Genomic DNA, 15,351 nt, shown 5'->3' on the forward strand with positions numbered 1-15,351 from the left:
TTTAAGTTGACTAAATATATATATTATTAACAGTTTCTCTCTTAAGAATAATCTTTCTACTCCCCTTTTTAGAGGTAAAATATGCACTTGGTTCTAAGTGGCTCTAATTAAAGCAAAAGGGTGTTCTCCTTCAGAATTAATAGATCATTGCATTGCATCACTTGACTTAAATGAGAGCAACAAAAAAGGTTATTGAGTATCCTGGAGATACCACAGCTCTACCAAGGCAGCTAAACTGCCTCACTGTAAGCTAAATTGTGGTTTACAGAACTCTGTAGATGGTTTTTTGTTTGTCTGTTTATTTTTTATTATTTAAATACAAGCTAAGGCACAGCATGTCGACGCCTGGAGGCTCCTGAAACCAGCTCCACAATTCCTGTGCCAAAACTTCATACTGAGAATGAGCCTAGAACCAAAGCAGTCCTAGAGCTCAAGCCTTTTCCTGAAATAAACCCCCCTGAAGATCTCTCTGACCAACACCTTGCTGACTTTTGGATGTGCCTCACTAACAAGTGTTCACAACTAAGGATCCACAGTTACATACATATAGCTCCTACCATACAAGCTGAAGAAAACTGTTTACTTTCAGCAAGAAATAATAAAATGCAACAAGTGGACATCTGTCAATAGTTGAAGCCACATTTCCTCTCTTTAAAAGTTTGGTTTTCACCAGTCTGTTTGCATTTCTCTAGTACATGACCCTATTACATTTCTTGGCATTAAGTGAACACAACACAAGCAGTTTTTGAGTTATGCAGAGAATATAGGTAGAAATTACACAGCCCTTTTCCAGGATTTTTGTTATCCAACTTTGAGAAGTACAAAAGGGCAAAGAACATTTTTTAATTGAAATTGCAGAAAGTAATAGCTCAACAAGTTCACAAGTTCAATATAAAAACATCATACAATTAAATCTACCACTTCACAAAGCAATTTACAAGATGAAAAACTACTAATAACATTTTATTTTACAGGTTAGGCTAATTACACAATTTGGTCACAAAATATTAAGAATTCCAGGGCTTATATCAGTTAGCAGAATTCCACAAGGTGTTTCAGTACATCTTTTCTGATCTGCTTTGTTCTCAGGGGTCCTAACTGAGGTCCTAACTGCTGCAATTGAGCAGCAATCACATGTGATTTTTATTTTCTTTAAAGAAAAAAAAAAAAAAAAGAAAAAAAAAAAAACCAAAAAAAAAAACAAACCCACAAACCCTTTAGCTGAAATAGTCTTGCAAAAACATGAACTTCTCCCAACAATGCACCTCCACTATCCTCATTTGACTACTTTTGGAATTAATGTGTGGGTGATATTTAAAGCACTAAATCAATTTAGTGCTGAACATCTTACAGAAAGGAAGATTTGCACATGTGGGATAATTTATTTTGGCATCTACCTCCAGTTCAGGGAGGAGGGATAAACACAGCAACCTGGATGACTCCAGTTTTGAATGTATTTAGAACTTCATGAGAAAGAGGTAGACCCAAGAAACCAAAAACCAACATTGTACCACAACACACAGGTAGGAGCCTGGGAAAGTCCTCATCTAAGACATTTCCCTCTCAAGAGATGTGAGAAAGTTCTCTTTTTTTTACTCAAGCCCTCTCTTGAAAATTATTATTTTACCCATGCAGTAAACAGACTGGAAACAACTGCAACTCCTTTGCAGATCTGCAAAGGAGGAGAAAGTGGATTCTCTGTTACAGGAGAACAAGGAATAAAAATAAAAATAAATAAATAAATAAATAAATAAAAGACTGATAAGTTTAAAGTTCCCTTCATAGAAAAAGCATATGTAGGAGCCAAAAGCACAAAGATAACTTCCTTTTTCCACTCAAATTACTCCCAAACTCTCAGTTCTCACAGCTATGGATAAATTCTGGTGGCTATGCAGGTTTTCCACAGGAGCTCTGGCTGCAACCTAAGAAATTTTATTCATGAGTCACCTCAAACACACACAGGAATAAAAGTTCCAACACCAGCCCCCATCAAATGTCAGGGCCCCTTGCTCCCAGCTTCTCAGCAACTTCAACAACGACAAACAAAACACAATAAACTAGAAAAGAGTTTTATGTTAGCAGAGCACTATTTGTAGTAAAACATACAGAAACTTGAACATTCAAATATTCTTTTTGTGACAAATGCCAGAATAACTTCACTTACAAATACATTCATTTTTTCCACCCTTATTCAATTACAAATACATTCATTTTTTCCACCCTTACATCTCACTTGAGGAATTCACAGTGAGTGAGGAACACATTTTTCTTACAGGCAATATTTTACATTTACTCAGCTAAAATGGCTTAGCACTTGCACTTACCCTTTACCACTGGCACCTGCATATGATCAAACTTAAAGATGACACTGAAAACTGAAATTGTACTGCCCCTAACTTAGCAACCAGTGCAGATAAACAACATTTAACATCATGCCATCAGAAGAGTTCACAAATCTATCCTGCCTGACCTGTGGTGGCTGCAGTTTCAGTCATTGGCTTAATTAAGAGACACAGGTGTTTTGGTTTTGCTGCTTTCCTTGCTCATAGATTAACTGAGTCTCTGCACCTGGTGTCTCACTTCATTTACTCCATCATCACTGTTCATTATTTCTTTTTTCTAGTCTTCCTCTTTCCCAAAAGTTCCCTATCTACACAAGAATGAAGAAGTAAACAGAGAAACTTCAGGAATACAGAAATAAACTAGTATTTATTCCATTTTGCTATAGACAAACAACTTCTGATCCACCTTAAAGAAATATCCAATATTTTAACAACTCATGAGAACCTGTAGCTGCACTTCAAGATCAGCAAGTGGTAGAAATTCACTTTTCCACTTGGTAAACAGAAAGAAGGAGGAGAGAAATGGCTGAGATGTCAAATGAGGATACATAAAAATTAATTGAGTGCTTTTTCCAACAGTATTTTGTTAGAGGGGTCCCTCAGACTTTCGGCCTACTATGACCAAGCATTAAAATTTTTAAGGAGACATTACTTGCAACAACTGCCTTGTTCTCTTCCTCTCCTTCTCCTACCTTCATATCTTTTTCTGTCTGTACCCTACACATGAATAGCCTTTTTCCTTTGCCTTCTCCTTTTGTGTTTTGTCAGCCTTCCAACAGTGACTCTTAACACTGATTCCATTTGTTCTCAAACCTGAACTAGTCTAGTTTTTGTCATCTCATCAGTTCTGATCACCTTCACCTCAGGGAAGGTGTCTTCTCTTCCTACATGTTTCTGAAATCTGCTACAGAAGAGACAATAAATGATGCCTCCTACTCAACTAAAGTTCAAAGTCTGTGAAAATACAAGTTATCTACATGCCTTTGCTCATCTTATAAATTAGTAATGAGTCTGGAATGCTTCCCCACAGCAATTATGACACTTTTAGTAAAATTACTATATTCTGCCATCGAGGTTTTATTCCAAAAAAAAAGTCACACATCTTCTATTAACATCTTGACCAAGAACTGTACAAATAACTACAAGATTTCAAAAGGCACAGACAAAAAATGCTTCTTATCCTCACAAGTTTACTCAGCTTGTTAGGGTGAGTTGCAGCCACAAGGGTTAAGGCAGAGAGGAACAACACTCACAACGAGATAAGAGTTTCAGTGCACCAGAATACACATATGTAATAACAATTATTATTACCTCTGTTAGAAACAAAGCACTGAGTGTTTTTGTGTTGTTGGTGGGGAGGCACTGAAGGAGGGGGTGAAGGAAGAATAAAACTATCACCACAACCAGTACCACAGAAAGGTCCAGCATGTCAAAAGTATTGCAAAAAAATTTGCTCTGGAAGCTATCTTGTAGCATTTATTCATATATTAAGTTAGAAAATCAAATATTCATAATGTCAACTTGGTAAGTGAAACATTAAGCCCATTCTGAAAAAATGTTAAAATGCTCCTTATGTAATTTCTCTTCAAAACACTGCTGTTGGATGAAAAACATAATGAAGGTGGCTTGTTCCCAACCCACTCTCTGCTCACACAAATCTTTACTCTCCTAGTTTATCAATTTAAAGTAGTGCTGTAGAAAAATAGGCTTCAAAAGCGCTTCTCAGTCCATCTCTTTTTATAATAGTGCATTGCAAAGAGCACAAGCCAGAGGTTTTTAAATATTACCTTCATAGAGAACTTCATACTCAGTGGGAACACAGCTGTATCCTTGGATCAAACCTGGAAGGCAGTCCTTACAGAAGGAATGGAGGCAGGGGAGCATTCTGGGCTCCCTCCTCCGCAGCTCCCATTTGCACACCAAACAATTCCACAACAGATCCAGAGTCTCCATTCCTGCTGGCTGAAGTCTGGCCCTGAAAACATGAAGAGTCACAAAATGGCTCATGACAAGCCCTACACTTCACAAAACACTCAATCACTCAAGTGCAAACCAGAGGGCAAACACAGGATGCACGATCAAACATTCATGTAGCCCCTGTGGAAAAAAAAAATGTTCCTTGCAGCTGAAAATCACATACCTGCTTTACAGAGGAGACTATCTTTGCAGATTGCTGTGCAGGAAAGTGTGGTTTAAGGTTTACAAACCATGATCCCACTATCTCTCTAGTATTTGCAACTTCTGTAAAAACTGAACTAATCTGTTCTATTGATCTACTTACAAAGCTGAATTGTCACATGCTGTACATTTCCTGCTAGAAGCACTGAAACTGTGCAATTAAAATGATGAGATTCTCTGGCTGCTTTTACAATTTTACTCAAATATTTTACAGTTTTCAGGTAAAGAAAATAATACCCATAATTCCATCATTTCAGCACTGCATGTTAGAAAGCTGCTTTGAAAAATATACAGCATCTTCTGACAATCTTTCTTTATAGAAAAAGCACTTTGCAGTAATCAAATTGTAGCTATCAAGACGACCATAGATCAGATTATAGACCAAACCTGAGCTTCCCAGTGTTCCTCCCACCAGCCTAAGCTCCCCAAGGTCAAGTGAGAGTTTTGCAGTTCATGTTTCATCCTCAGTTCTGAGATTTTCAGAGATGTTGATCAGATACAGACTGCAAAGAGCAACTCCTGCAAGTTGTATCAGAGGAGAAAAAGCAGATAAAGCCTCATTTCATCTGGAGCCACTCTTCCAGCTGATCCAACTTCCTGGGACCAGAGTCCCATGTAGCTGCTGATTGCCCTGGCATGGTGGCCCTGCTACCAGCAGGATGGAATTGAAGCTACAGGAATTAGCTTCAATCTCCAGATTTCGCCAGCACAGAAGAGCAGCAGCTCTAATCTTAGTACTATCTCTTCTCCTGAGGGATTCTGTCTTCTGGTAGATTCCAGTGGAAATGGTTAGTAAGCAGATCTGGGTTTGGGTTTTCACTCTGCAATGCAAAAAAATTGTGAATGTCTCAGAAATTACCAACCAGTAGTTTTTTTAAGCATTGTATCCTGAAGTCATCAGTATTTAAAATATATTTTAGAAGAAAAATAGAGCCTAGGTTAAAGTCTGCATCCTATTTCATATCCAAGACCCACCAACTTGACTAACAAATTATGTAGATAAATTCAAACCTACCACTAAAACTCCAGATTCCAATTCCAAAACCAGAGGTCCCTTTAGAAATGAGCTGTGCCAGCTGTACCTGTGGTTTAATTAACATTTTATCAGTGCCTATTACACAAGCTCACTTTTTACAGTACATCTTCATCAACCATCTATCAGGGGCAAATGTCACTAAAGCAGCACAGGCTCTCAGCTCACTTCATCTGTCATTTCTTGCAGCTCCTGTTGCTAAGACAAAGTTGCACCTACAAAAACATGTAATGTCTGCAGTAGGAAGCTGAGGTCTGAAACTACCGCACTGTTGACACAGAGTAACCACAGCCCAAAGCATCCATGCACAGAGAACCAGTGCAAACAAAGCCTGATACTGGGAAATGCTCTGTCACCTTAAAAGCCAAATATAGGGCTGGGTGAGCAGCAGGAGGTTACTGTAAATTTCAATTTATGCCTTTTGAATGACACTCAAAACTGAAGTTTTTTGGTAGGAAGGGGAAGAGTGGAAAAAACATGTTTAAAATGTTGTTTTGAGGCAGGTATGCACAGTAGTAGTCAGGCAGCTGAAGGAGGAGAAGGCTGATGAATATAAAGAGCTACAAGAAGGCCCAGAAAGAGAATCCAGGGAATTACAGGCCTGACCTTGGTGCTGGGGGTCAGGACACAGATGATCTCGAGCACCATCAAGTGGCACTTGCGCAACAACCAGGGCATCAGACCCAGTCAGTGTGGGTTCATGGAAGGGAGGTCCTGCCTAGCCAACTCGATCTCCTCCTCTGACAAGGTGACCTGCTTGGTGGATAAGGGAAAGGCTGTAGCTGTGCTCTGTCTGCCTGGACTGCAGGAAAGCCTTGGACACCACTTCCCATACATTCTCCTGGAGAAACTGGCTGCCCATGGCCTGGAGGGGTGCACTGGTCACTGGATAAAGAACTGCCTGGATGGCTGGGGCCAGAGAGTGGTGGATGGAGCTACATTCAGCATCACAAATTAGGAAACAGCAGTCCCAGCAGCCAGTGAGACACAGTTCCCAAACTCCTCTGTATTTTGGAACAAACTGCCCATTTATGTCAATTCACAAGCAGCAGGACCACTGGCTAAGATGAACTATTTTGTAAATGGAATGCACGTCAACCTCACCCTAAAAGCCCTCTGAATTTAATTGTTGCCAAAGACTAGGTTAGAAGTTGATTAACTAGGATTCTATCATACATGCTAGAAGGTAATGTGCATCAACTTCAGCAGCCAGCATAAAATAAGTGACAGTGTTTATAGGTTCTTGGTCCGACACTTGAGAACCAGCTCACTAGCTTCATTTGTTATTTATTAGTTATTTTTACCATTAAATCCTGCTTTGGCACACAGGGCCAAGCCTTGCAGACACCGGAAGTCCTAATTTGATGTTACAACTAAGCAAGGATCATTTCAAGTAGTTATTTTAAACCCAACACATCAGCACTGCACACAGAGCAGTTCCAGAGCTGTGCCATTGCTTTGCCTGCTGTAAGGAAGGTTTAGGATAGCTGGCACCAACTCTGTCCCACAGGTGGGAACAGCAGGAATTGCATACCCAGCCGGGGGGGGGGGCAGAGACTGCAAATGTCAATTTACAGTTACTGGTACACTGCTGTCACTTGGCATTTCTTTGTCCACTCTCCTGCTGCTCCACTCCCACAGGCCAGGGCACCATCCCCAGAAACTTCCCCTGGATGTCATTTTAGTGCTCAAGAATCCCCATTAAAAGCCCAGCAAGTCCTCATTTCAGACAGCTGTAGAAAGGATCAGTAACAAAAGAGCAGCACAAATACAGAAGCTCATTTTCCCACCCTATGAAGACAAAATGAGGTATCTGCACATGGCAGGTACTAAACACTGTAGTCAGGCAATTTCAAAATAAAGTGAGAAGCAGTCATCAGTCATTTGATCAACCACTGATCAAATATTATGCAGGTAAGATTAAAGTGTCAACTGTGTCTGAAGTCCAGAAAGGAAAATCAGAACAACCCAAACTTTTGTAAACCAGCTCATTTTATGCATTGTTTATTCAAAAAATTTGAATAAAACAGAATCTTTTATGCCACAAGCACACAGGCACCACCAACTTCTTTGATCTTCTCCTCTGCTCTTCTACTGAAGAACTTTGCTTTCACAATGACAGGCTGCTTGGGCAGCTTCCCCTTGCCCAGCACTTTGTAGTAGCCCTAGAAAGATTTAGAAAAAAAGTTCAGTGCTTGTAATCAGCTTGCAGGCTCCTACATTCAGGCCTGTTAGCACACACCAGTTAAAAACAAAACCATGAACTCATCCAGTCGATTCATTACATTAAAAGGACAATCATGACAGGAAGACAATTAACAAAACAGCTGCTGAAGTCACTGAGGTGAGAAGTGGGCCCCAAGTGGCCAAAAGAGGTGCTTGATTTGGGAGGCAGTGCAGTGTCCCTGATTCGGTGGCTGGCTGAGACACAGGACATCAGAGCCAGTGAATATGGATCAGATGTTTCTGTCCGAGAACTATAGCACACCAAGACAACCAAACATGTGGAGATGTGACTCTAGTCTCGAGGGTGACACAGTGTGAGACCGATTCCACCACGGTTTTGTTCCTTCAGGAACATTTCAAACCAGCCATCTTTCACCACCTACCCACAGGAGGGCAGTGTCTGTCCACAAACACACACCAGTAGGACAGAAAGTCCTTACAGGGAAAAATGTAACACCCAAAGTGCTCCTGTAACTACTCAGAGCCCAGGGATCTGGCTGGTGAACCTCTGAGCACTGAAGCTTATTTGCAGCTCAGCACTTCCCCAGTGGGACAGGCACGGCTCAGGCACTCCTGGGAGGGCAGGAATACCAGGGCTGAGTCCCAGCAGGAACTCACCGAGCGCACGACGTCAATGACTGGGGCCAGGCCAGCCTCGTTCTTGGCGTAGTTGAGCCTTGTCTGCTCACTGACCAGTGTCCACAGCTTGTCCAAGTTGACAGTGGGACAGAACTTCTGGTTTCTCTTCAAGTGATAGTGTCTCATGCCTACTTTCCCAAAGTAACCAGGGTGACTGTGGAATAAACACACTCTGCATTAGATCACACTTTTAATTCATCCCGAACAAGCAGCACTCTGAACTAACACTGAAACAAGCAACTTACAAAATCACAGTATCCAGAATGTCACATTACACCCTTTTTTATGTTAGTATGTAGAATTTAGGCGCAAAAATGACTAGTATCCAAACCAAGGAACAATTACGTTCTAAGTGTTCCTTCCCCATCGAACTCACACCTCAATCCCCCTCCCTTGCTGAGTCTGTATTTCCAGGGAAGCCCCACCTCCAGGGACCCCGGGAGGACTGCCCTGCCTGGGAAGTTCTGGCACTGCTGTCACTAACCCGGTGACTGACTGAGCCAGGCAGGGCACAGCCAGTGAATAGAGGTCAGTGGTTCCTGTCCGAGGACTCCAGCACACCAGGACCACAGGCAGGGCCCAGGTGTGACTCTATAGTCTCGGGAACCACAACATCCCTCCTCTTTACTTGATGCAGCCAACAGGACGCAGTTTGGATTTAACAACATTCTGAATTTGCTCTGTATGCACTGTTAAGCAGGGACCACACTGTAACAGGCAAATTTGGCCAGCTTTACACTGAACTCTCAAAATGGCAAGTGAAAAGGTTTTTTATTTTAGGGTAAGTGGGGACATGAGCAGCTGCAATGCCACACTTCCCATTAAACGAAAAAACACGTAAGGTTGCAAAAAACTTTGCTTATTCACATGTAAAAGTCAGTTGCTTCTACTCCAGGAGCATACATGTTGCTAGTAGATATTTAAGACATTAGCTTACTATTTATCAAAGTTAATCCTGTGATGGTGCAAACCACCAGCATTACCACGTCCTCCAGGATGCTTCCTGTGTTTGCCTGAGAAGAAAAATTTTAAGCTTGTTACATTAATGTTACACACAATACTTAAGAGATACTTTCAATGTCAACTTAAACTATTTTATCTTGTGATGTGACAAGGTTGGAATGGATAGGGTTGAAAGGGAGACCGCACTCCCTGGAAGTTTAAGATGTCGCATACCCAGTACTGATGGGCTGAGCAGTGCTCAAGTTACAAATGCACGGAGTCTAAAACGTGAAGCACACGATCAGCCCATCACCGCGGTAGCTGCCCCCACACGCTGCGACCTTCAGCACTGCTCGATATTCCCACGGTGCCGGCAGGCCCCTGCACCCACAGCCCCATCTTTACGGGATCGGGAAGAGCAGGAGCATCCGCCTAGCGCCGGGGCCGCACCGCCGCAGGCCCCAGCGCACCCACAACCTCTCCACTCACCCACGCGGCCGTGGCCGTGGCTGACGTGTCCTCTCAGCTTCCGGGTCTTCCTTAGCCTGGAAGGCTGCGAGGAAGGGGGACAGCGGCCGTGAGCGAGGCGGGCAGCGAGTGCCACGAGAACCCCCGCGCCCGCCCCGGGGCCCGAGCAGCCGGGCGCCATGGCGGACCGGCCTCCCCGCACCGCTCCCGCCCGCCGCGGGCTCGGAGCCGCGCACCCCGCCACCCTCCGCTACTCCGCAGTCCCGTCCCGCCGCGGGAGCGAGGGGCGGCGGCCGCGGGGTCCGGATCCCGGTTCCATCCCAGCCCACCCCATCCCCTCCGGCCCGGACGCAGCTCCCACCATCTTGCCGGCGTGCGCGAGGAAGAGAAAGGGCGCGGCTCTCGCGAGAGCGGGCAAAGGCGCGCAGGGCGGGGCCGAGATCTCGCGAGGTTTCTCTGAGGCCGGGCCCCGCCCACAGCCGGGCTGCGCTCCCCGTGTGCTCCCGGAGCGGAAAAGCGGCGTTTTGAACAGAATTTGGGAATATTTGCAAGTTTGGTCACTTTATTAAACATCCGTAATAGTGGGAAAATGAACATTACGTCCTTAAACACAATTACTTGACACACTGGAGTGTGAATTCCTGGAGTGTTAGTATTTCTTAAGCGCGGTTTCTAGTTCTTTTTAATGGATTTTATACTGCTAAGATTTTAAACAAAACTTAACCAATTTTAAACACAGGCCTCAGCACTGGATTTATTTTTCTTCAGAATTTTCATGGTGCACTTACAATGTTCCATACTCAGGAACACTATTAGTTTTAACAATTTAGTAGGGAAAAAACACACTCCTTGGTGTTTGTTCATCTGATCCCTTCAAACACAGAGCTCCAGATAACACGAGGATTGTCTTACACAGCTGTAGTCTGAGGATCAATGAGGCACCTACAGATTTTTTTGGGCCATGATCTTGTCCAGTGGTATCCTCTGATTCACATTACAATGGGAACGTTGACAGATAACACAATGTTTAAAAAACTTTCTCCTTTAATTTTTAAAGTGCAAATGGAGCAAAACAGCTTTGGCACAGGAGATTGGTTTTACAGCACATTCTTGTACATCAGCATTCCGTGGCTTTGTCTTGCCTTTGCAGTAACTCCACAGCATGTCCTGATAGTTTTATCCATCACTTTCTTAAGAGGAATTATGTATTTCCCCCTACGTTTACTAGCAGCTGTTGTTTATAAAAAGGCTAGAAGCCACCTGTACGAGTGACGTTACTCCTTCCACTCTCAAGAATTACATCTAGGAATCATTCTGGAACTTGGAGTGTATTACAGAATAAAACTAATGGGAGTTACCAGTTGTGGTGACATTTCCTCTGAAGCAAAAGCAGCTGGCATTTTACAGACATTTCACGTACACTTAAGAAGCTTTTGTGGATTTTGGAGTGTGAGGGAGGTAACTGAAAAAGGAAATGACTTCACCTTTTCAGTGATTAGTCCCTCAAATTTGCTCTATGAGGCTGATAGCAAACCAGAACCACGGCCAGGTTAGGAACTGCGCAAGCCTCAAAGCCCATCTAACTACAGCAATCACACTGAGAATGACGAAAATCAGAGTGTGGTGCGTTTCCCTTAAAGGTAAGAGGCTTAAGCTAATTTTCATTATCTGTCAGAGCCTGCAACATATTGAAGCATTTTATATTTTTTTTTAATTATTTTCTTCTTCAGACTATGGGAAAACTTCCACAATTTCAACAGGAGTTGTTTCCAGATCAAGGAAGAATGTGACACTTGAGCACCACGCACAAGCACAAAGCCAACTGAAAATACCATAAGTCAGGAGCAGTATCTGTGGTACAAGGATAAAATCATTTGCTGCTAACCCATGAAAAAATGTTTTAACAGCTGCTTCTGTTAAGATAAATTTTTTTAAAAAGGGGTATAAAATGCCTTGTCTTAGCCCTGGTGAAAAACACTGAAGAAACCCCAAACTACATGACATGAAATATCAAACCTACCGAAAGACAGGTTCATAAAAACCACTTTACATTTTAATTACAAATTCATTTAAAAATCACTGGTGAGTTGCTGTGTTTGTACCTGCTCCACGTGAGGAAGTGCAGAAGTTTGTAATTAATATAAACAAACAGGTCTATTTACAGAGTTTATTAGGATCCATCCATACATACATTAGGAAAGGCTGTACTGTACCTACTCGCTGCAGCTTGCATGTCAGAGAGCTGAGATCTCCCTGGGCTTAGCAGTCTTAGTGCAGAGTGGGTTATAAGGAGTTTACTGACCAGAGTTCAAACCAAGTGGAGGTTCTGTAATGTGAACCAAGTACCTTATTATCAAGTTACTTTGTTATTTCTCCTTTAAAATCAGTTTGAAGGAAACAGACAGACAGGCAGCCAAGTGCCTGTGCCGCACAAGAGCAGCCCCGTGCGTACAACCTCTCCCACGTACCCAAGCTCATTCACCCCGCAGTGTTCAGGCATCAAACATCCCTTGAAGTCAGTGGTTCTGCTGAGACAGTCAGCTGCACATAATCAGCTACTCCTTTTTGTACCAAGCATAACTCAACTCGTACTAAAGAAAAAAACAAGCACCTGGTATTCTCAGGAATATACAAATATTTACCACAGTTTTCTCGCTCATTACAAAATCAGTTACAAAAGCTTACAGCACATTATGTACAAACTCTGCCCAAAACCATGGAGGAGCCATCCCGTGGCACACTGATGCAGCATCCATGGGTCATTGCCTGGAGCCGCCTCAGCTCACTGCAGTCTCCTCCCGCTCCGCACTCCAACGCCGCAGGTGTCTCGCACAGTGCCATAAATAGGTTTTGGGTTGGTGTTTCAGCAGGAAGGAGCTAGTTCTTCTTGTGAAGGAACTTCATTTTGTTACCTAAAGGAAGCACACCGTCAGTCTCAAGCAGATAGCAGAAGTCAATCCAAATTGACAGCAAATGGGTCTAACTTGTAATCGGCACCAGCAGGGAGAGCTGAATTACACAACACCGACTGTTCCAACCCCTTCCTGTTCCACTCCTCGATTATGGTTTGGTTCCCCCATCCCCAAGTGAAAATGAAAGCGTTAACAAGGACCATCATTAAATCTGGTTTTATCACCTTTAACTATGTTTTCATTGTTTTCTTTTTTGTAATTCATCACGCTGAAACCGCTTGACTAACTAATTTCACCTCGGGTACGCTTTTTCAAATTAAAAAAACAAACAAACAAACAAAACCAAAAACAAACAAAAAAACCCCCACAACAACAACAACAAAGCCACAACCAAAACCCACCACCACCACCATAAAAACTTATTTCAGAAATACTTCTAAAGATTTTCCTCACCGAGGCCCCGCAGGAACTTGTTTACTCCACTTTGTTCCGTGTCCGGAAGCTCTTCCAAATACTGTTCCACCCTCTGCTCGAAGAGCCCTGTGGCAGACGGAGACGGGGATGGGGTGAGCCGTGTCCGGCTGATCCCGCGGTCCCCGCGCGCGGCCCCGACTCCCGCCCCCGGCAGCCTCCGCTCACAGCGACCTTCCGGTTAACCGGGCAGGACTTTAGGGATGTGTTTCCGCTTTCCCGGTGAGCGCACGGGGATGGGTGGACGCGGCCGCAATGCGGGGCAGTGAAATCTGCACCGCAGGGGAGACACCCACCCGTACCTTTAGCCCTGCATTTCCTCAGCTCTCTGTCCTGGATGAAGCCAGCGAACATTTGGGATTCCATGAAAACTTCCAAGAAGCGGCGGATACTCTTGGAGGCCACAGATTTACGGAAAGCCTCCTTTTGGAAGGCACGCTCTCCTTTTTCATTCTGGGTTAGGAACAGGGAATAATGGCCAACTGTCTCCACAAAGAATCGGATAAAAACCTCAGACACTAATCCATTCAGGGTGTTACATTCTGCAAAATAAGGCAGCAATAAGACACCAAAATCAGCTGCTACCAGAGCTGTCAGCATTATCCCCGCAGGGCCAGGCTGTACATCTCCCCGTTCCCTTATGCCGCGCTAACAGCTGGCAGGAGTGGCAGCGGCTCCCTGCACACCTGGATGCACATGGAGAGGGTGACAGCACCATAACCACAGGTGCCAGTCTGCAGAATTGGTGTTCTGTGACCAAGAGTCAGCGAGAATTACAAATCCTCATCAAACAGCTCAGATAATTAAACATTTGATGGGTGTTCCATCAAAATCAAACCTCCTATTTTCACTCTTCAGCAAGTTCTCTTCAGAAACTTCTGAATGACTCAGCATTAAAATATTTCTCCCTGGGGATAATAAGACTATACTAAAAACTGATCAGAAAGGGTCTGTTGTAGAATTTGGGTTTTCATCATTTCTGAGATGTTTAAACAGTCATATATGTTATGACTTGAAATAAATTTCAAAAACTGAATAGGGTGCCTGTTTCATACCTTTTAACCACAGGCATCTCAATTCACCCTGGGCTATTTTTATCACCACTGAAGAGAAATATGAACCTTCAGAGACAACCCAACCCATCTTGGACTAAAATTCTTTTCTGGTGGTACCTGTTTTTCTCCCATGAAAATACTGAGTGCCAAGAGTAACTCCAAACTCAGACACACCCCTAAGCCTGGAGAATTAGGATTGAATTAGGGCCAAGTTAACTGCAAACCTCTATTTGAGCAGAGTTTCAGAAGGACCTACGGGAGCGCTTGCCATTTACAAAGAAATTAAAATAAATCACAGGTGAGGTATCACTGTGGGTTGATGCTGTCAGTCTGATTCTCCCTGTGTGCTCAGAGACAACCTTTGATGTCACCAAAGATATTTGAGACCTCAAGTCCCATCTTTGTTTCTCCTGCGTGGAAAGTCACAATTCTACCTACATTTGTTTATTACACAAGTCCCTATTTCCAAATGAACTTACCATCATCTGAATCACTATCTGAATCCTGATTTATCAGTTCATTCTTTCTCTCTAGAGCCTGCTCCAGAGCAGCTTGCAATTTTCTAGGCAATAGTGTGTCTTCATCATCCATCTGATAGAGGGAAAAAAAAACGTTAAGCCACTATAATCTATTCAGGAACTACAGCAAATACTTTCAGAAGGCTTAGAATTCAGATGAAAAATACTTGCATCTGCTACTGTCACGGCTACATAAATAAAAGAATGAGAATCTATGTGCAACTAGCAAATATTTCTAAACAAAATTTCTTGTCTCTCTTAATAAGATTAAAGTCAGGAATAATAATCCAAAGAGCAGGTAAACACAGAAACGTGGAATCAGCTCTTTACATGACAAAGAGTCCAAATAGTTGTGTTTGACTAAATGGACATCATGTCCATTTAGGTGTACACACAGCTGCTGTAGTGAGTTTTAGCTAGCTCCTTTGGTCCTTGACAGTTGTTTTTACTGTTCTGTAGTCTGTCTTGTTTTTTGGGTCTTGCCCTTGTTGCTCTCTTCATCTTAGTTCATGCTTGTTCAGCAGAAGTCAACATGAGCATATGCACAGGAGCCTTAGCTCTGCAGCC

The 15,351-nt window shown here is 43.0% G+C and overlaps 3 protein-coding genes and 2 non-coding genes across 8 annotated transcripts in view; all 5 read right to left on the reverse strand.

Moving 5' to 3' along the window:
* TRIM66 (tripartite motif containing 66) overlaps positions 1-5,778 on the reverse strand; it is a 46,425-nt gene extending 40,647 nt beyond the window's left edge. Inside the window, exons 1-2 of the mRNA XM_053979721.1 lie at positions 5,536-5,778; positions 4,130-5,341 (exon numbers count right to left, since the gene is read on the reverse strand). Of these exons, the coding sequence (XP_053835696.1) occupies positions 4,130-4,349 (220 nt within the window). The 5' untranslated portion in view covers positions 4,350-5,341; positions 5,536-5,778. The remainder of the gene's footprint in view (positions 1-4,129; positions 5,342-5,535) is intronic.
* A 1,763-nt stretch (positions 5,779-7,541) lies between these two features.
* Positions 7,542-10,380, reverse strand: RPL27A (ribosomal protein L27a). Its single transcript, XM_053979518.1, has 5 exons — positions 10,190-10,380; positions 9,850-9,913; positions 9,356-9,431; positions 8,398-8,572; positions 7,542-7,718 (listed from the first exon to the last, which is right to left on the reverse strand). The coding sequence occupies exons 1-5, from the start codon at positions 10,190-10,192 to the stop codon at positions 7,590-7,592; spliced, it is 447 nt and encodes a 148-aa protein (XP_053835493.1). The 5' UTR covers positions 10,193-10,380; the 3' UTR covers positions 7,542-7,589.
* LOC128809621 (small nucleolar RNA SNORA3/SNORA45 family) lies at positions 7,951-8,082 on the reverse strand. Its single transcript, XR_008437800.1, has one exon. It is a non-coding gene; the product is annotated as a small nucleolar RNA SNORA3/SNORA45 family (small nucleolar RNA).
* LOC128809620 (small nucleolar RNA SNORA3/SNORA45 family) lies at positions 8,890-9,022 on the reverse strand. The gene has a single exon (XR_008437799.1). It is a non-coding gene; the product is annotated as a small nucleolar RNA SNORA3/SNORA45 family (small nucleolar RNA).
* Positions 10,381-11,981: 1,601 nt separating the features above from the next.
* The window catches only part of DENND2B (DENN domain containing 2B), a 151,886-nt gene continuing 148,516 nt past the window's right edge, over positions 11,982-15,351 (reverse strand). For 3 of the 4 annotated variants that reach the window (XM_053979517.1, XM_053979515.1, XM_053979512.1), the window contains 4 exons: positions 14,746-14,857; positions 13,514-13,753; positions 13,194-13,280; positions 11,982-12,740 (listed from right to left, as the gene is read on the reverse strand). In XM_053979517.1, coding sequence (XP_053835492.1) covers positions 12,706-12,740; positions 13,194-13,280; positions 13,514-13,753; positions 14,746-14,857 — 474 coding nt within the window. In that variant the 3' untranslated portion in view covers positions 11,982-12,705. The remainder of the gene's footprint in view (positions 12,741-13,193; positions 13,281-13,513; positions 13,754-14,745; positions 14,858-15,351) is intronic. The other variant, XR_008437460.1, reaches the window with a different exon arrangement.

This window comes from Vidua macroura, chromosome 6, assembly GCF_024509145.1.
Source record: "Vidua macroura isolate BioBank_ID:100142 chromosome 6, ASM2450914v1, whole genome shotgun sequence".
NCBI lineage: Eukaryota > Metazoa > Chordata > Aves > Passeriformes > Viduidae > Vidua > Vidua macroura.